The sequence below is a fragment of the Schistocerca piceifrons genome, chromosome X (genome assembly GCF_021461385.2).
Source record: "Schistocerca piceifrons isolate TAMUIC-IGC-003096 chromosome X, iqSchPice1.1, whole genome shotgun sequence".
NCBI lineage: Eukaryota > Metazoa > Arthropoda > Insecta > Orthoptera > Acrididae > Schistocerca > Schistocerca piceifrons.
Genome location: NC_060149.1, coordinates 635,971,344 through 635,992,678, shown reverse-complemented (window position 1 = coordinate 635,992,678; position 21,335 = coordinate 635,971,344). Strand labels below are relative to the sequence as shown.

Below are 21,335 nucleotides of genomic sequence, written 5' to 3'. Positions count from 1 at the left end.
ACTGCCACAAGGATGTCTGAGGATGAACTTATACAATCTCATAGTTCATCAAATGAATAAAACAGCTGAATGGATACTCCAGCAATATATTAACTCAGTACAGCTGACAACCCAAAGGTTCAATAAACAAAAGTGAACCGCACAGAAATCGACATCTGTATTTCACAGGTGATAATATAGGTACGTAGTTTCCTAATGAACTACTTTCGTCAAAATCCTGAGTAACATCACAAACATCTCCGAAGTGTATAAGTGGCTCATTGCCTGTACTATACTAATGTCTTTCTCTCTGCTGGATAGATTTAATAAACTTGGCTATCCTTGGTGTTCTTTAACAGATGTATTAAAAGTGCTTCAATCTGACCACTACTAAAACAACAACCACAAAAACCACACAACCACCACCAGTTAATGATATGAAACAATGGCAGATTACACATTCACTGACAACTTAAAAGAAATTTCCACATATGTGGTAATGAGACAAATGTTCAAATTGGTCTGATCCAGCGCTCAATATGAGTAGTACAGAGATACTGTATTTCTTTCAAAATTTAATTTGCCACACATTAAAATGGACCTTATTTTTGGTAAGATTGCTATATGACTGTATCTTTCTATTTCAATTCTGAAGATTTTTACATAACCACTTAAACCCATAGAGAAATTAATGCATATCAAGAACCAAATTTATCTGAAACATTATAAATGCCTTCACACTATAAATTTGAAACACAAACTTCACTACAGTGTTTGGCAACATATATAGTAGTTAAATTTGGAAAAAAATCCTTTAAAAAATTGATGTGAATCTTTTTTAATTAGAGGTTGAAAACAAATAACTGTCTGTTAAGCCCACATTACATGCTCAATTATTTATACCAGTTTCCAGTTATACTTATCCTTTGAGTTGTTACTTGCATCCTAAACAACTATATATGATGCAGTCAGCAGAAGAAAGTCCTAACTCACAAGAGCATGTTTTGAATTTCTACATGTCTGTTATGTGTTTGATTAAATTCAAAGACAAGAACATAAATACAATGAGACAAAACAAATTATACAGTACACAGTTCTTTCTAATAAAATGTACGGAAAATGTTGTTACCAGGATGTGGTGCATTCAGAAACACAACAGATAGTGTGATGCAACTAATCCTTAATTAACTGAGGATTAACACTACCTTTTGTCAACCCGTTCATATAATCCCACTTGCACATTACACTTTTTATCAGTGCAAGCAATAAAAACAAAGCCAAAACATAAAACAATGGAAAAGTAATTGGATTTAACAATTTCAATAAATAGTTTATGATTATTTATTGAGCAATGAATCTTTATAAAGGAATAGCATCACTACCCCCTGACACTGCACTTCATGTACTACCAATACCTACTATTAACCTTCTTTCCTAGATTCACAATCATGTTCTGACTGAGGATAACACTTCATATAATATTTTAAATTTTTATTAATTACTTTTTCTTTTAGTCTAATACTAGTGCCCCCCCCCCCCCCCCCCACACACACACACACACTTCTTACTGCTCTCTCATATTCACTGTGATTCAAAAGTAAAACTTAATAAATTCATCTCCTGAACGTGACACTCAGCAATGTTTAGGTGGTTCTTTTTTTACAGGTAAGGAATTTAAAAAATATGTCACAGTAAATTTTTTTGTTATTTTACTTTTCTGAGTTTGTCTCAAAATTTATGTGATCTTTAGTTTCATATTTCAACATTACACTTCCCACGCCAATGTCAAACAGGCTAAATATCCTGATCATAAGTGATTTAAATTGAATGTAAAATCAAAAATGCACTAATTTGTTCTATAAGTGATGTTATGCTTCATACCATTATACTCCACGCAAATCTAGCTGCCTTTGTCTCATTTCAGGTATCCTTACCAGCAAATCACTTTCAGAAACTTTTTTTCTGGTGCTGGCGCTATAAATATGGATCTGTTTCTTATCTTTCAGATTAGTTTCTTCTGGTTGTCTAGGTCTTTAAGTATTTTATAATCTTCCTGAAATTGTGTTCCATGATATACTGAAAATCTAAATTATTTTAAACCTATCTCAATCCACACAAAATGTATTTCTTTACACAATTGTAAACCAAAATCAATTCAGACACAAATCAATTTCCAGAAACAATTCTGGATGAACATTTCAACAGATTATTTTCCAGTTTAAGAGACTAATTCAACTCAATCACAACTATATTGTTCATCACAATAAAACTCTTGACATTTCAGAACAAGCTTCCATCTTCAGACTAATGTTAACTACATTACAAACTTCATGTAAAATCATTTTAAATAGGTTTGTATCAATTCACAGCAAATCCTATTTGCTTATAGACTAGATTTCATTTTAAGTTCCATCATTCCCAGTAATGAAGATTAGTACTTTTTCATTGTGGGTATTACCTTATGATTTGCAACTACTCTAAGAATGTTTAGCTTCTGTGAATTTTCTTGTAGTGTTATCAAATCTATACATTTTTCAGGGGACACTGCATAACTTAGCACTCACTTTTCATGTTTTCCCCTTGAGCTCTCAGATATATGTGAAAGAAGAGGTGCTTTCTAGAACAGAATAGGTGTTGTCAAGTTACTTTAGAATAAAGGAGCTATAACATTACTAAGGAATTACCATCCATCGCATTACTGCTAGTGTTTATAAAACTTTCTGAAGTCATGTACAACAGTCTTTTATAAACACTCAATACAGGAAATCATACTTATCACAAACAGTTTGGATTTCAAAAATGACTGTCAACTGAACAGGCTGTATTTACATTGACAGATGATACACTAGAATCCATAAACTATAAATTACAACCATTGCAGTGGTTCATTGAGTTTATCTGACCAGAATGACAGAAAGCAGAGTAAGTTCCATGTTGATCACACAACAAAAGGTACTCAGCATTTGAAGTAGACAGACATGTAGTACCACAAGGTTCCATTCTGGACTATTAGTTTCTGATATATATAAATAATACAATACAATTACAGTACCAGCAGAGTCATTCTAAGTAGTACCATTCCCCTTACATAACACATTGACTGCCATGAGGCTGCTGACAGGCACAGCAAAGCCTCATGCCTGATGTCTGCTGGCAGCTGCAGCAGAGCTTCATGCCTGATGCCATTGTCTGGCCTGTTCTGGTTATGAAATATTCATCACTATGCATGTGGCAATCAATGCGTTAAAAGTTAGCTAGTGAAATATTCAAAAACAACAGGTGGTTAAAGGTAAGCAGATTATCACTGAATTCTGACAACACTCAGCATACACAGTTCATTACATCACATAGTTTCTACTTTCTATTTCATTGTTTTGGATGACTATTTTCATAGGTTGTGGAGTTCTGTTTAGTTTTTTTGATTTGCAGATGGATCACAATATTAATTGGAAAACCCGCCACCTAGATCTGATAAAGCATCTAATTTCAGCTACATTTGCAGTACACACGACTACTGCTATATGTGATAAAAGAATGAAGAAATTAGTTTATTCTGCATATTTTCATTCACTAAGGAGTTATGGAATCAATTATTGGGAAAACTCAACAGCCAGGAGCAGTATTTTCAGAATATGCAAGTGTGTTATAAGAAATGTATCAGGTGTTAATTCTACAACATCCTTAAAGAATTCTTCAAAAAACTTGATATTCCGATGACTTTACCAATATTTCTCTTTTCTCAAAAAACAGAGTAAATCATGAAAAGCAGCAGAAATACCCTCCATAAAGACTTCAACACATCAACATTAGTGTAGAAAGTAGTGTAGAAAGGAGTCAGATACATGGGCAGAAATTCGGCAACCTACCACAGCACAATAGTCATCATATAAATAATATGGCGGAGTTTAAGATTGGACTGAACAACTTTCAATTCAGCACATTCTTCTACTTCATTGAAGAGGATGTTTACAGAAGCTCTAAAGTTAATGTTTTAGCTGATCTGGTGATTGGAATAGTCTTTCATAATAGTGAATCATTTTGTTGCTTAATACTCGAATAAAATAAAATGTGCATCTTTGACTTCTCTCCAAGAGATCACTCTTCACAGGATCCTTGGAATATGACTAATGCAATGTAATATAAAGAAGTAAGGTAGGATATTTTCTTTTCTTTTTGTGTCCTCATTCATCGGAAAATAACACCTGAAAGATGAAACACTTCCATCAACAAATACATATATATATATATTTTTTTACATAAATACAAAGCTATACATACTCTTTTCATATAAACTTGGTGATACAGTGAATGCTTTCATGGGACTGGAAACACAACAAAACTGTTGTCTTATTATTTAGATCTGTTAGGCCATTAATGACTTAAATATGAAAATCATAATTTAGCCTTGCAAATACTTTCCACAGACTGAAACAATATGTACTTACGATAGAAGTAATATGCTCATAAATTCACAAAATGCATAACAGAAGCATTATTATCCATTTCCTGAAAAATTTTGTAGGAGCTGTAAGTCTGGTGATGGAATTAAATACATGAAGCATACTATTCCCCCAGCAATATTAACTACAACAGTTATTACCACTACTAACAGATCCAGCTGAAAGACTTCTTTCTCCAATCACCACCTGATCTCTGATGTAAGTCCCATTCATCACAGTCAAGAAACATTTAAGTTATTACTAGTACTATTTTAGAGCAAAAAATATTACATTTATTGTCCTTTTTTTCAAAGACCTACCATTAATAATTACATTAAACAATACAGTATGCAAAGACATTTTTCCCCGACAACTACAGATCTATGTCACACAACATATGGTCAGTATTATCATGACTACCATTTCAGATTTACATGAATGTCACTGCAGTTTTACATCTTTCTGGGCATTTCGGTACATTAGTTTTCATTCTTCATAAATGGAAGAGTGTCTGACACATTAAGCAAAACATACAATCTCTATCATTTCAGAAGCATTTATTACTTTCAATTTTCTTAGAATATTATATGAAATCACAATTTTATGGTGTTGTGCAGATATACACTGACAAAACATACCTGCACACTTAGCTCGTAAGAAATGATGATATGTTATGATGATTCAATGCAATGAATCTCTCAATAACTAACGATAGTATGGTTCCCATGATGATAAGTCTTTAAGTACCACACAAGCATCTGGGACTGGTGATGCTTCTCCATTGTAGTTAGGGATAGCATATAAGAGAACAGAACTATCTGTCATTAACTTTACATACACTGCACTGACATTGTCAATTACCACATCACAATCTTGAGACTTCTCAAAATATTTCTGAAGTGCAATGTTGCTGATACGAGCCTCCAGCAACTTGGTGCATCATGCTGCATTTAAACCGAATGATTTATTAGGACAAGCATTGAAACATTTAATGTCCATTAAAACTCTTTACAAACAACAATTCACAGGAAAATCTCTAAAAATCATGTAATCTTTAAACAACAACACTGTACAAAACTACACAATTTATATCTCATTTTTGGACACCAAAGAACATTTACACAGATCAACGGACAACTTAGAATCCATAAAGCAGGTACTGCGCATTTACAGTAACTATGAAAAACAGTCAATAAATTAATGTTGTTATACTACCATTTGACATTCTGTGTCAATTAAATAAGTTCTATGTGTGTACAGGAGATGAGAGTCGTGGTGGTGTAGCTGCAGTGCGTGCAGCTCTCAACTGCTGTTCACGCCTACACTCTTCTACTTGTTTTTCCAGTTGCTCCTTTAACACCAGCAGTTCACGTGTTCGCTGACAAACAGGATCCTACACAGAAGAATTTACACAGTTATCAGTCACAGATAATGTTTCTATTAGCATATACCTAATTTTTAGAAATTGCCTATATCTAAAAGAATTACCAACAGTAAAGGAATAAATCTCATCTTACTTAACACACAGAGGTGCTTATCCTAAGTGATGAAATTTAAATCACACATGACCACTGATTATCCAAATAGGTGATTGGGAGTGGAAGGAGCAGTATTCTCTATGATATTATGGATAACACTTTATCAAAACATAAACAATATTCTATTAATACATGCTGTACCAAAATAGGTACACTCATAGCATTATGGGCTGCAAGTCTCCTAAATGGATGGATGAGTGGATTGTGCTGTTTTGGAGGATGCAGCTACTACGATAATCAAGTCTTCCATAGTGGGTATGTCTGTGGATTTTAAAGCGCAAAAGGAAAAAGGGGATGAGGGGATAGAAAATGGTGTAGGACAGCCGTAAGAGCAGTTAAAAATAAATTATGAAAAAGAATAAGGTGCAAACAATGCAGGGAAGTTGTCTGTGATTGCATAGAATTAAGAAAGACAAAACTAAACCATTATCTGGCAAAAAATGTGCTAAAGCCTATAAGTAATAGTAAAATTACATGTTATGCACTGGAATATAAATGGTTTAAATACTAATGCTTCATGCGACGGAAGTTCCAAAATAGATGAATTGGAAATGATTTTGTCAGAATGTGCAAATGCTAGAGTTGTTTGTTTAAATGCGGGACTGTTTACTGAGGATACAATTAAAATTTTAAACATAATAGGAAACTTCAGATAAGCAAGTATCTTTCACAGAAGAAACAAGTCATGTGGATGCTTATGTATACTTCTGCTTAGTGATATAAACTATGAAATCGGAAATTGTTTTAATTATTTAAATGAAGACTCTCTGTCTGAGAGCTGTAGTGTAGAAATAATGGACTTCCCAGTAAATGTTTTAGTACTCTCAATAGACAGAATCCCAGGGAGATCAACAAAATAACTATTTTCGTCTAAGCCTCAAATTATGCTAGAACACTTTTGTAGAGAGGGGAAAAAAATTTCTAATAGCTGCTGACTTTAATATTGATATCACATGTGATAGTAGCTACACTTCAAGATTCACTGACTTGTTACATAAATATCATTTGAAACTGAATTTCTCTGAATCTACAAGAGAAAATGGCCAATTCGCAACCTGTATTGACATCGTTCTAATTATGTATATGAAGAAAGGTGTCAATTTTGTCTAGATTTAGGTATTTCAGATCATTGTACATTGTTCACTGAGCTGCCACATGTAGACCGGAACATATCAAGTGTGAAAAGCCATATGAGAAGGAACTTTAACAAAGAAAACTTGCTCACATTTAGTGAGAAGCTAGAAGAGAAAACATGGCCTTTTGATCATCGTAACTCAAGTGCCAAAAACTCTAAGAAATTCTTAAATAGTGTTCTTGGTGTCTTTAATGAAAGATTTCCATGTAGACTTGGCAGCAATAAAGTGACAAATAAATGAAATTTAATGATTATAAAGAATCTGTTTTGATTGCAAATAGAAACCGGATGTTGACCTAGGATTCAGTGCGGATAACCATGCCTTCTTCAGAACACACTTAAACTACAAACTGCCTAAAGAGGCATGGTCTAACATTAATACAGAATGTCCGAAAGGGCAAAAGACTCACATAAAATGTAAAATAAATGGTACCTGTGTACCATTTCAATAGCTCGAATGTCAGATGCTTGCTTCCACACCCCAGCCAACGTTCGGTGGGCTGCGGGCTCTCAGGTAAACTGAGGTGGCGGCAGTAGCTAGGCTGTGAGAATGTCAGAAAGGAACGCGCATGCGCAAATTGAGAAATCATCATCTTCCATGTGATTGGCATAAAATGTGTTACGAAAGTGATTCGATGACTGGGTCAAAGGCGCACGAAGTTAATGAGTGTATATGTATAATTTCCTAGCTCAAGGACGATTTTATAGAACTATAGAATGTGGATAGGCTGAAACTATATATGTGGGATAGCAAATTCCACAGATGGTCAAAATGCATGCACACAGGACAGACAAAATACCATCAGCTAGAAGCAGGGGATGAATAACCCATTTCTCACCATTTCTCAATTACTTGTGGTTGGTGATATTATTTGACGACTACGCTTGGATAAGCATGTAAAGTTACTATATTAAATTCCAAGTGCAGGAAAGGGTCAAATTAGTAGGACAGGCTTAATGTAATTGCATGAAAGGACGTACAATGTCGCTTTCATTGCCCTTATTACCTACTGACAGAAAGAGGTCAAAGTGATTAGTGTTGCCAAAATGGTATGCATATGTGAGTGAAGAGACGTACGACATCACTTCAATGTTTTTAAAAAAGGTTAAGGATTTATTTCCTAATTTTAAGCCAGGCCTCGGACTTGGAATGAATATGATTAAAAACATCCTTGCAACACCACATTCAACTTGGATAATTATAACTAAGTGGGAATGGCTATTTGGACCGTATTAGAAATATCGGAGCTTTTAAGAAGTGAGAATACTGTGAACATGTACAAGAATCACTCACTATAAGGTGTTAAATGAAAGAAAAAAGCACGTGTATTGTATTAGTGTGCCCACGTTTGTAAGGGCAGCCAACTTAACTAAAGCTAAGGGAACATAGAGTGTGACTGAACGAACTGACTATCAGTGACACCAAGCAACCGCATCAATGCATCGGCTATCTGCTATGTCGTATGGTAGAATGTGAAGCACTGAGCAAGGGGATAAAACCTTTGAAAAAATTTTGTTTTTTAACTGGAATTGGTCGTTAAGGATGCAATTTTTGTCATACCATAGATGTTTAAAACTCTCCATTTCTTCTAATATGTCTAATTTCATACCCTTAACCTCAGAATGAAGCAGCTCAGTACTGGCCGGGGGATCAGGTGTGTGAGCCATTTGTACAAAATGTTCAGCGAAGGTGTAACCTCGCGTATCGTCACCACTTCTGGTGGGAATATGGTCCTTATATCTAGTAGCTACAGCTCAACCTGTGTGGTTTCAGTTCTCTCAGACTGAAGACGTGTGTGTGTGTGTGTGTGTGTGTGTGTGTGTGTGTGTGTGTGTGTGTGTGTGTACTGCTGACAAAGGCCTTAATGACTGAAAGCTATAATTGTGTGAACCTTCTTGTTGTGCCTATCGTGACTCAGCAGGCAAAGATGAGATTAACAGAGCATGCAAGTTGGCTAAGCGGGAATATCTCGAGAACAAATGCAAATCTCTAGAAGGATATACCATGTTTACCCAATATAAGTCTTGGTTTTTTCCCCCAAATTTGTCATTCAAAAAATACAGGTCATCTTATGTTTGCAGATTAAACTATTGGTGCAAGTACAAGTTCAAACAGCCAAGATCGCTATTGTACTGAATTTATTCTGACGACTGATTTCAGCAAACTATTTTGCGATCATCGGATCTGTAAAGCAGAGAGCAATACCTCCTGCAGTATATTCCACTGCATCTACAACAATATTTCATGAACATGAGAGCAGTAGTATATCAAATTTAAAATTTTTCCGGTGAATTAAATGTTTGAAGAGATTTCAGGATTGCCGCCAGTCATCACAGACTTCACTCAATGATATTTCGACTGAACACCTGCAATCATCTTCAGCTGAGCCATCGAAGACTGACAAAGACATTCTCCACTCTGCCTTATAAAGCATGTTGAGACTATTGCCAAGCAGGTATCATAGTCACGGTGACAGAAGGACCACACCACCCGGTGGCAGCCACCTCACTGGGGGAACTGTAAAGGTCAGCTGTCTTTGATGTTGTCGCTTGACGCAGTCATCAGAGTATTCTGGTGTCTTCGTCTGAAGCAAGTCTTGGAGATGATGGGATTCCACACATTGTACAACTGGCAGCTGCTGTCACAGTTCATTAGACTTTCTGCAATATGTATTTCAATGGTTTCTGTTATAAAGGAGTCCCAAACAGATGTTGTGGCTAGAAATAATGTTCTGTCATGCTCCACTGAACGTCTGTTGGACATACAATGTTCTGCAGTTGAAGGCTTAATGGGTTACAGAAGGCGTGTGCAATGTTTATGCTCTGTGTAACATTCTTCCACTGAACATGTCACTTGTCCAATATAGGGCATACCACACTGGCATGGTATTTCATAAAATCCCACATTCTGCAATAAAAAAAATTATCCTTTAAATGCGTAAGCTCTTTACACAAACTATCTGCATCTGACACTCTATTGCTCTGTGTACAAGGGTTTTGAGCCCACTCATCATTTGGGATGGGTGATGGCAACTTGAAGAGTGCAAGTAGGCTGTTTTACTTGCACTCTTCATGTACATTTATGTTAACATTGTCTTCGACATCACGAATAATTGTCAGCTTTTGCTGAACTGTAAGCTTTCAATGTTTGCAGGCCATAACTTCACAGAAGCAAACTTCACAACTTCGACACTTTGGTTAAAAAAAAAAAAAAAAAAACCTACAATTTTTGCACTTTGCAAACTCGATGACTATGACATCACATCACGTGCCTAAGTAAAATGGAAATCTATTTCTGATTCTTTCAACACATCTACCAGTATCAGTTGAGTTATTGACTATGATTTAAGTGTGTCGACCAGCTGTATCTATTACCATTTACTGTGTCACATGATAAAAATACATCCTGTGTGAAATTAAATGGAGAGAAATCAAACTCACTTTAACATGGCAAGAATTATATAAAGACTGAATTTTAATTCGCAAAATGTTTAATGTCTATTCCTTAAAAATGGACTTTTTCTTACAGTGGGGTTTGCTGAAAGTGGAGCGCAATAAGACTGTTCTTATGGGAGTTAGTTTGGGACTTATGGAAATATTCATTAAGAGCAGAATTTTCTTAAAAACTCGTTTGTTAATTTGGGGTTTTATTGTACTAAAAATAGTACACACCCCAGGTCTAAATCCCCCCTGCAAACTATCATATGGGTGCCCTAGATATATGGCACAAGAGTCTGAAGCACGACATGTGAGCAGCTCGTAGTGGCTCGCCTTCCACAGATTTTACTTTAAACTGTGACTAAAGCTGTTTCACTTTATATTTATTTACACTGTACTGTGAATCAGTTTTCAAATTATATTTCTATGCTTTTACACAAGCAAAATGTTACAATTTAATTTTAACAGTCAGCTGTCTATATTTTAAATGTTAAGTAGCCTACTTATATTAACAGCTACCACATGGTACTCTTGGTGTCACATTCAACTCCCCTCTCTTTTTAACGCGTGTGCCTCAGTCCTTTGCTACCTGTGGCTTTAGAGAGCAGCCCATAGTGGCTCACCTTCATGCATTCTTTTTAAAAAATTGTGAGACTAAAGCCCTTCTGGCCCGTTATTTATTTTATATGTGACATGTAAGTACTGTCTCTGTCTTGTATTGTCAGTCAGTATGTACTTCCAGTTTTATATTAAAAAAAATTCTATTCCCATAAATTTGTAATTATGTTATAGGCCACTTAAAACATTTAAATTCTGATGAAGGCACTCTTGACATGTTGAACCCTGGTTAATAAGACTAAAAATTGTGACCTAGGGCTCATTTGTTTCAACTTTAATTGTATGGCATAAGTTTAGGATAGACGTAATGTTAACTTTTTTGGCAGATACCACACATCAATAAAAGTTTTTAATTGGTCGGAATATGTTAAAAAATACTTTGTTTCAAGAGGCCTCCCCCCCCCCCCCCCCATAAAAAGGGGGTGGGTTGTCTTAAATTCAGAATTTTCTTATATTTAGGTGAGGTGGAAAGATAGATACTGCCTATGGGAAAGTTAAAGGAACCTTTGGAGAAAAAGAGAAGCAACTGTATAAATATCAAGATTCCACATAGAAAAGCAGTTCTAAGCAAAAAAGGGAAAGCTGACAGGTGGTAGGAATATAGAGTTGCAAAACAAAGGAAATGAACTCAAAGGCAATATTATAGAAAGGGAAGGGGAAGTAGACAAATATGAGATGGGAGATATGATACTGCAAGACAAATTTGACAGATCACTGAAAGATCAAAGACAAGACAAGGTTCCTGGAGAAAACAACAATCTGTCAGAACAACTGATATCCTTGGGATACCCAGCCATGACAAAACTATTCCAAAACTGGTGTGCAGGTTGTATGACAGAGGAGAAATACTCTCAGACTTCAAGAATAATTTAGTAATTCCTATTAATGAACTATCAGTTTAGTGAATCATGGCTGCATAATATTGAAATGAATTATTTACAAAACCCATGCAACACAATGAGCAAAGTGAGAGCAAATGTTTCAGTTCCGCTAAGTGGCAACAACAGCCATCACAATGGATTATTATTGCATATGGGTCTAACAACAGTGTGAAAAATGATAGAATTATTAATCATGACTCAGTTTGGGTTACCACCACCTGTGGGATGCCATCTACAAAGACATGCTTAAAAGTAGTGCCTTCAAATTTTTTATGTGAAAACTCTTATTGCTTTCTAAATAAATCAAACATTATTAACATTTTACATATTTATTCTTGATGTCTACATATTTATTTCTCAACATAGTTACCCCCGTGAAAAACACATCCCTCCTAATGATAGACAAGTTTGTTGCTATCGTCACTGTAGAACGTTTGACTGTGTTGATGGGACCATAACCTCACCTCAGCTTGCACCATGTCATCACTAACGAAGTGAAGTCCTCTAAGGCATTCTTTAAGTTTTGGAAACATATGAAAACTGGATGGTGCCAAGTTGGTACTGTGTGGTGGATGATCGATGACAGTGCACCCAAGGTGCAGGATTGCTGCAGATGTCGCAGTGCTCATGTGTGCTGTGCTGAAGGATAGGGTGCTCCATGTGTGGATGAACTCTTCAAATTCAGCATGCTGTTTCTCATACACTGACAGTTCCATTACATGCATTACTCCCTACAATTAGAAGCCCTCTAGCAGTTGAGGGTTGCAACTTGAATCAGGGAAGTGGGAAAGATGAGCGAATAATACACATGAGAAGTAATACTTCTACTGATATTGAGAACAGACTTGCACCAGTTCAATAGCAATGGAGGAGGGGAGGAAGAGGGAAGGAATCCAAGACAGATGGGTCTGCCTGTACCTTTGGTTTCTCATTTTCCTCCCGGTCTGGCCTGGCCAGCAGTAAACACTGCTCCATTTTGGGGGGTGTCAATTTATTACAGAGCTGGAGAGGGCCAGAATCCCAGCACTGTTTTAAAGGTAAGAGGGGAAGGAAAAGAGCCTCTTCCCTCACACAAATAGATGAACTATGGAGGCCGTAGTGGCCTAGTGACAAGGAGGGGGGGGGGGGGGGGGGGGGGGGGGGGGAATTGAAATTAAAGTTGAGGTCAAATCTGGTAACAGGGCCATTTACAAATAAACCGGAAAGTGTGTAGGATTAAAAAATAAAAGAAAATAAAACTTGAAAATATAGATCAGAGGCATGGTCATGTCAACATTGAATAGGGCATCCACTGAAGCTTAAGGTGCACGGAAAGAAATAGAATAGAACTGGGACACAGGAGGAGAACAGGCACAATGGCCCAGGACCCCTATAGTGGCAGCACACACTCTCACAAAGAGTTATGAGGCCACTTGGGAGGGTTACGTGCAGGGCAGGGGTAGCTGGAAGGTCAAATCTTTGATCTCATGGAACATCACCTCTCCCTTATGGGAGGACATGGCTGTTCCAACTGGTGAATTCTATATTTGTTCACATGCATACTGGCACCACTGCCATCAGGGAATTTGTTCACTAGACATGGTCTAAAGGATCAGCACTCCATCCCACATTTCCCACGCACAACAAATCACTGACTTTTTCATGGCCCATTCAGTTCTTATAATAGACTGATAATCATGCAAAAGGGCTGAGTTTATTGCAGAGAATCTTATTTCCTGAACAGTTATGCAAGCCACAGATTTCTACAGCAGTGAAAGGGGCATTTTAAGGCAGTAGGGGCTAGCAAGTCCACCTTCACTCTTAGGTTTCTTCTTTTCTTCCTCTTCCTCCTCCTCCTCAGATTAAGATACAGTACAGGTAGTATCTGTTCTGGTGTAACCACAACCACCGAAACAAAGATGAAGAATGCAAGAGAAGAGAAGGTGGTGAAACGATGTCAGCCAATGGTGCGCTGATTAGGACTGCACCATGACAGGAACTACCTCTACAAGTCGAGAATATAAGCGCCACTCCTGCCAGCCTCGGCTGTTCAGTATTTGCTATCGTAGCATTCTCTGCTAGGCCTGTCCAGTTATTAGTGATCCACAAACTGTGTGTCAAACTTGCATGAACATCGTGTATAGCAAAGGACTCTGATTTATGTCACATGTCGCCCATCACTTGCAACACCACTGTAAATTCCAAGTTAAGTATTGTCACTCTTCTTATTTGTAATAAAGACTATTAATGTGACTGCTTGAATTGTTGTATAGCATTCTGAGAACACAGCATCCTTTAGGCAGCCTATATGAGACGAGTGGGCAAGACCCCACATTATGGCGACGAGTATCCACCGAACCTGTGCAAGATGGCCACAGATTTTTGTATGTTGCTGGCACCTTAATTTTCCTCTTGTCTGTACTCTGCAGGGGTGCTTATTTGCTTTAAAAGTTTCTTGTCATTTTTGCTAATCAGTGTTTTCAGGTGGGCATTGCAGAACTTCTCCACGTTACTCGACACAGTGCAGCAGCTACCAGCCAACACTGTGCGCCCGATGGAACAGGCACCGCCTACTACAGATGCTACACTACCTTTTTGACAGTTTTGTGAACAAGAAGAAGAATGCCTTGACTGGTTGTCACAATTTGAAGCCCACGTCATCACCCACAATGTACCAGGTAGTGCGAAACTTCCCTATCTACTATCGACAGTAGGAAGTGCAGTGTTTAGGCTCCTACAAAAACTGTTCCCTAATGCCACTCCGAGTGAACTTGCTTATGACGATGTTGTAGTGTCACTAACTCACTATTATAAACAACAAGTGAATGAGATAGCAGCTTGGTATCAGTTCTTAAATTGCAACAAACAGTCAGACCAAAATTATTGCGAGTGGGTAACAGATTTGCAGGGTATGACAAGGAAATGCAAATTCAAATGTGCTTGCGGTGCTTTATATTCAGATGTTATGTTGCGTAATGCAATTGTGTACAATGTACCTGATGTCAAACCCTGAGAACAAATTTTGAAACAGTCCGATCCCCCATTTCAGCAGGTAGTGCAAATTCTAAATGAGTATGATTCCGGTGCCTTGTCAGTTCATACATTTGAGCAGCCAGCTATTTGCCAGCTTGAGTCCCTTGCTTGCGATCACCCCATTTCGCAGCGGCAGCATGCGCTAGCCACACTGAGTTAACAACCTTCCACCCTGTGTAAGCAGTTCTCTAAACAGGCAGCTACACGGGCGAACAGAATTAAATCTTGCCTGCAGTGTTATTTACAGCACAAACGCCAAGACTGCCCTTCCCGACAATCTCAGTGTTAGGCTTTTGTTAGGAAAGGACATGTACAATCCGAATGTTTGCAATAGAACGAACACAAGAATTCGGCCCACTCACAAGAATCTTGTCACAAGGCCCATGTCGTTAACGCAGTATATCCAAAGTCTGCAACAGGCATTACCAACACTAGCAAGCGTGCAATTTCTTCAGTGATACGTCAGTCGAACAAACTTTTTGTTCATTTTCTCATTTGTGGGCAACTTCTGAAATTTCAATTGGACAGGGTGCCTCTGTCACATTGCTCAATCATCACACATATGAGCTGTTAGGCTCCCCACGCCTGTCTAAAACTTGCACCCAAATGACAACTTATAATGGACAAGACGTTCCCGTTCTCGGAACATGTACTTTGCCTGCAATGTATTGCTCGCAAACACCGACAGTGACTTTTAGAGTGCTACAATCACATGAGTGTACAAACATATTTGGTCTTGATCATTTGATTTGTTTGGCATTAACATTCAGGACAATGTGTTGTCAGTGTCTGCATTCAATGCAAAAGACAGTGTAGCTAGCTAGCTTGCTAAAAGAATTCCCAGAGCTCTTTTCTGAGAATCCCTAGAGCTCTTTTCTGAAGGTTTAGGCAAAGCTAACAATTTTGTTGCCAATATTACTCTGAAAGACAATGCTTAGCAGAAATTTTGCCGGGCAACAGCTGTTCCCATTCCATTAAAGGTCAACATCACTGCTGAACCTTAAAGAATTGCAAGATGGCGGAGTTATTGCACCCATATCAGCTAGTCAATGGGCAAGTCCACTGGTTTTGCTCTCCAAACCTTCAGGTCGCATTTGCCTCTGTGTTGACTTTAAGTCTACAGTCAACCCAGAAACAGTGATTGATACTTATCCATTGCCACACCCACAGGATGTCATGGACAGATTAGGCGCTGGTCGCTACATTTAAAAAATTGATTTGTGTGCGTATCTTCAAATACCACTCAATAAAGACTCTCAAAAAGCATGTGTAGTAAATACTCATAGGGGCTTGTTTAAATATTTGTGTTTACCTTTTGACAGTGCTTTCACACCCTATATTTTCCAATGGTATTTGAACAGCTGACTGTGCATGTGTCAAACTGTTCGAACTATTTGGATGATATTGTAATAGCAGGTCATATACCTGAAAAACATAATGCAAATTTACGTGCTTTGTTTCGTGTGTTATCTGAGACAGGACTCAAATGTAGACTGGGCAAGTGTGATTTTTTTAAACCTGAGTTGCAGTATCTTGGACATGTCAAACAGTCAAGGTGTACAGCCTCTTCAGTCGCATTTGTTATCCATATGAGACTTGCCAGTTCCTCGCAATATCACAGAATTACAGTCAGTTTCAGGGAAAATGAACTATTACATTCGGTTTATATCAAATGCTGCACAAACCGCAGCTCCACTGCATCGCTTGCGTCACAAGAGGGTGGATTTTCAAAAACTTAAAGATGCATTGCTCAGTAATCGATGCTTAGTTCACTTTGACCCTGTAAAACCAGTTGTATTGCAAGTTGCTGCTTCCTAATTCGGAATCTGTGCAGTGCTTTTGCACAGAATTGGTGATAAAGACAGGCCTGTTGCTTTCGTGTCAAAAGTGTTGTCCAAAGCTCAGTCTAATTATTTACAAATTGAAAAAGAGGCTTTGGCTATTGTGCATGGTGTCACCAAATTCCACCACTACTTGTATGGCAGAAAATTCTTCTTAGTAATGGATCACAGACCTTTGCAGTCCTTGTTTCATCCGACAAAACTGGTTCCTGTACGAACCACCCAAAAATTGCAATAATGGGCTTTGTTGTTGTCTCGATACCAGTACCAGATCATCCAACAGCTCAACATGGTAATGCGAACACTCTTTCACGTTTTCTGATTGGCCCTGATACAGACTGTGATGCTTCTGCTGCACTCTTGGTGTCACATGGATGCTTAGTATTCTGAATTGCTTTAATCTTTCCTGCTGAACTACATGAAGATTACACAGGCCACAGAAGCTGATCCAGATTTGAACATTTTGCTCAAGTACATATGCACATCTTGGCCTCATTCCTTGCCTAGCATAAAGAAATCTGTAGTGCACCAATACTTTGCCCATCAGCATAGCCTCACTGTAAAGAAAGGTGTAATTCTTGTTCAAAATAACAGTGGACAGTCACTTGCGTTGATCCCTAAAGCTTTGCAAAAAGAAGTGTTGCAGTCACTTCACTAAGGACACAAGGGGATTGTTCGTACTAAACAGCCAGTGCGTCGACACTGTACTTAGACGCTCAAACAGAACAGATGTCGTCACAGTGTCACGTATATGTGGAAAATCAGTCTGCTCCGCCACAAAAAAATCTCTGCCTGGCCTAAGTCGCAATTGCCATGGCCACAAGTGCACATAGACTTCTCAGCACCTTTTTGGAACACCCATTGGTTGATTGTGGTTGACTCATATAGCAAGTTTCCTTTCGCTGTGCCGAAGACCTCGACAATGTCATGTAGCACAATTTAGGTGTTGTCATCGATTTTTTGCCTTGATGATTTACTTGAAGTGATAGTGTCAGACAATGGACCTCAGTTCACGTCAAATGAATTTGAAACATCTGCCAATGCAATGGTGTACAGTATTTAACTATTGCACCATTCCATCCACAGTCAAATGGCAAAGCGGAATGTTTTGTAAGAACCTTCAAGCAACAGATGAACAAACTTCACTCTACACACACCAGACATCAAGTATTGCAACTGTTTCTCGTCTCGTATCATTAGCACCCATGAGATGGACCATCGCTGGCAGAATTGCTTCATGGCCACCGCCATCGGACACTGCTCCACCCTCCTCAGCATCCGGCACTGAAGGAAAGCTGCAAGTATCACTTCAAGTCGTATGATATTGTCTTTTAAAGGGTTTTTAATGGCAGCAGAGGGAGGGCATCAGGTGAGATCATCTGTCAACTTGGCACTTGTATGTATCTTCTTTCAGGTCCAGATGGCTTGCAGCGCCGCCATCAAAATCAATTTCATGTCTGTCATGTACACAATGATCTTTCAGTCTTTCTTTCCCCAGATTCACGGATCTAGAGGACAGCGTGGCCACAGCAGCCGCCAGAGGGTGTCCCCACAACACCGCTGGATGACCCCATGGAGACTGAGCCCTCACCTCCTCCACCTCCTCTCGTCCTACCAATGGAGCTGTACCCACCCACACAGCAGCAGTTGGCACCTTCTTCATATGGTTCGTGGCAGCAGGAGGTGGACACGTACCCTTCTGATCGTTTTCCGAGGGATGTTTCCGCAAGAGCGCAAGCCGGATGGTGGGATACGGCTGGAAGCTTGATGTCCCCTGCAGCCACAGTTTCCAGCCCGGCGATCTGCCCACACTCTTGCCTCCCCCACCGTGATCGCACTAACTACACGACGACAGTCCATCACTTGGGGACGGGGAGGGGGGAGGAATGTTTTGGCATAACCACAAGTGCCAGAACAAAAATTAAGAACGCAAGAGAAGAGAAGGCGGTGAAACGACGTCAGCCAATGGTGCGCTGATTAGGACTGCACCATGACAGGAACTACCTCTACAAGGGGAGAGTATAAGTGCCACTCCTGCCAGCCTTGGCTGCTCAGTATTCAGCAGACAGGGCTAGCAGAGAACACTACGATAGCAGTTATTAGAGATCCACAAACTGTGTCTTAAACTTGCATGAACATTGCATATAGCAAAGGACTTGGATTAATGTTGCATGTCGCCTCCCACTTGCGACACCATTGTAAATTCCAAGTTAAGTATTGTCATTCTTCTGAATTGTAATAAAAACTATTAGTGTGACTTTGCTTGAATTATTGTATAGCATTCTGAGAATGCATGTGAGAGACATGTGGCCAAGACCCCACAGTATCTACATATGAATTTGGTACAGATGAGGAGGGGCTGTAATGTGGCTCAATGTCTGGGCCACTTGCAGCTGCTGGCTGTCAATAGGGCATAGGGTTGTGATACAGGAGTAATTCCTGGAAGAAGTACCCCTTCTGCTATGTCGTGTCACTTGGGTGCAGGTCTTTATTACACAGGTGGAGTGGTCTGAGGTCCCAGTGAAAATGCAATTGTATGGTTGGAGGGGGAGGAAGAGGGAGAGAAGTGTCCTCTCTGACATGGACAGATGAACCAAGGTGACCACTAGAGGTTAGTGATGAGGAGGGAGAATTAATATTCATCCTTATTGTATATGATAACTTTTTAGGGGTAGCTGTGGTCATCTGAACAGGGTAGGTGCAGTCATACTTGTTTCAGGCTTCTCTGTATGCTAAATGATAAAAAAAATCTTGAACACTCACATATTACGTTCTGTTTTTACAATGTGACAGTATGGGTCTGTTCTGCGTTTTGTTTATTGAAGTAGCCTTGCTGTAACTGTCTTTAATTTACATCACAAAAAACAATGGCATGGGATTTGAGGATTCACTAACAGCTCTGATGATTGGTTTTCCACAATTTAGAAGCTGGAAGAAAGTTTGTAACCTAACTTTAAAGTTTCTATAGTAATCGCAGGACCATTTCACTATTCTCTTATATAGCATTCAATAGTTCCTTGTTGTACTTCTCCCTCTCACTGTGTATTTGCTTTGCTGTTTGCATTCACTATATAAATATATGACCATATATTCTTTCTTGCGTCTTAGGCATTTTATCTTAGCAATTACACAATTCCTCAATGCCTTTTCACAGTCATTATACAACTAAGTGTGTGTGTTTCTCTTTTTGAAGGGTGCCAATTTTTTTTGCAGCCAGTGCCAACTGTGCTTTTATATTCTGGAAGTCGTCCTCTGCTGGTTGAGCAAGCTCTTTGAATTTATTGTCTTTTTTTTCAGTTTCTTGGTTCTGAATTGGAACACGGTGGTGTTTGTGTTCTTCCTGTTAAGAAGCATAGGTTTGGACTTCTTAAGTGAAACATGGTGGTCAGAGTCTACATTTCTCTCCTTTTTTGACCGTGACAATTGTTATTTATGGGCTGTGCGCCTAGAGGTACATCAAAACTGTGTCTAGAACTCTCCTACTTCTGTATTAGGTGATAGCCATGTTGCTTGCATTCTGGGCAGGTGACGAAAATGTGAAGACATTAGGTAAAGTTTATGGTTCTCACATAATTAAACAAGGTATATTCCATTTCTGATGGTCTCTTCATGTGCTGAGTAGCACCCAAGAATATCCTTAAACTTTGTTTCTCATCCAATTACTGCATTAAAATACAAATAGTATCGTATAGTGTTATACGGATATTCACACTTCTTCAATGTAAATATTCCATTTTTTTCCCCCAAAGTACTTCATACTTTTATTGAGTGCTGGTGTATGAACTTTAATAAATGTGTACATTTTGTTTGCACAACACATGAACGGCAAACAGAGTCTGTCACTTAAGGGTTCAAAATTTAAGACAGACCTAAGGATTTTGTTGTTCACAGCAAAGGCTGTGATGAGAACTGGGACGATCAGCATCACTCTGTTTTGGGCTTTGCTCTAACAAGGAACACCATGCACTGCACTGGATGACCAACAAAGAAGGCTGACTGGCTCAGATGCACAGTATGTGCAGGCATAATGTAGAAAAGCAGCCTCTGCTCTTTGATTGGAATAGCATTTGTCAAATGTGGCTGACACAGTGGCGAGTCCACATCAGGCCATTCCATGCCATATGCCCAGGTGTCACAGCTCCGATTTTTTTTTTTCTGCATTCAAAGTCAATTTTCTTGTGTGTGGTCAGTGGGTGTTTAAGTCACTGGTTGTGGAAACACTTTTAATTTACTTCTGAGTTCTCTCTCACTTCTGAGAATATTATGATGAAAATATCATGAGACACTCATTACAAAAGCAATGTCATCCTTTTAACTACCTGCAAAGAACACTAGATGAAAAACACTCATGCCCTGGATATGACAACAACCGGCAACCCCCTGTACGTTTTTGACGTGTTTTAAACAAAATTATACATGAGACCTTGGTATTCTGGCTGTCTTGTAACTGTTTC

At 38.6% G+C, this 21,335-nt stretch overlaps 1 protein-coding gene and 1 long non-coding RNA gene across 3 annotated transcripts in view; one reads left to right on the top strand and one right to left on the bottom strand.

Annotated features, from left to right (window-relative positions):
• Positions 1–1,555: 1,555 nt before the first annotated feature.
• Positions 1,556–21,335, bottom strand: part of LOC124722953 (myotubularin-related protein 2) — a 184,795-nt gene continuing 165,015 nt past the window's right edge. For both annotated transcript variants that reach the window (XM_047248119.1, XM_047248120.1), the window contains one exon: positions 1,556–5,811. In XM_047248119.1, coding sequence (XP_047104075.1) covers positions 5,665–5,811 — 147 coding nt within the window. In that variant the 3' untranslated portion in view covers positions 1,556–5,664. The remainder of the gene's footprint in view (positions 5,812–21,335) is intronic.
• Positions 14,506–19,138, top strand: LOC124722954. Its single transcript, XR_007006468.1, has 2 exons — positions 14,506–14,685; positions 18,380–19,138. It is a non-coding gene; the product is annotated as an uncharacterized LOC124722954 (long non-coding RNA).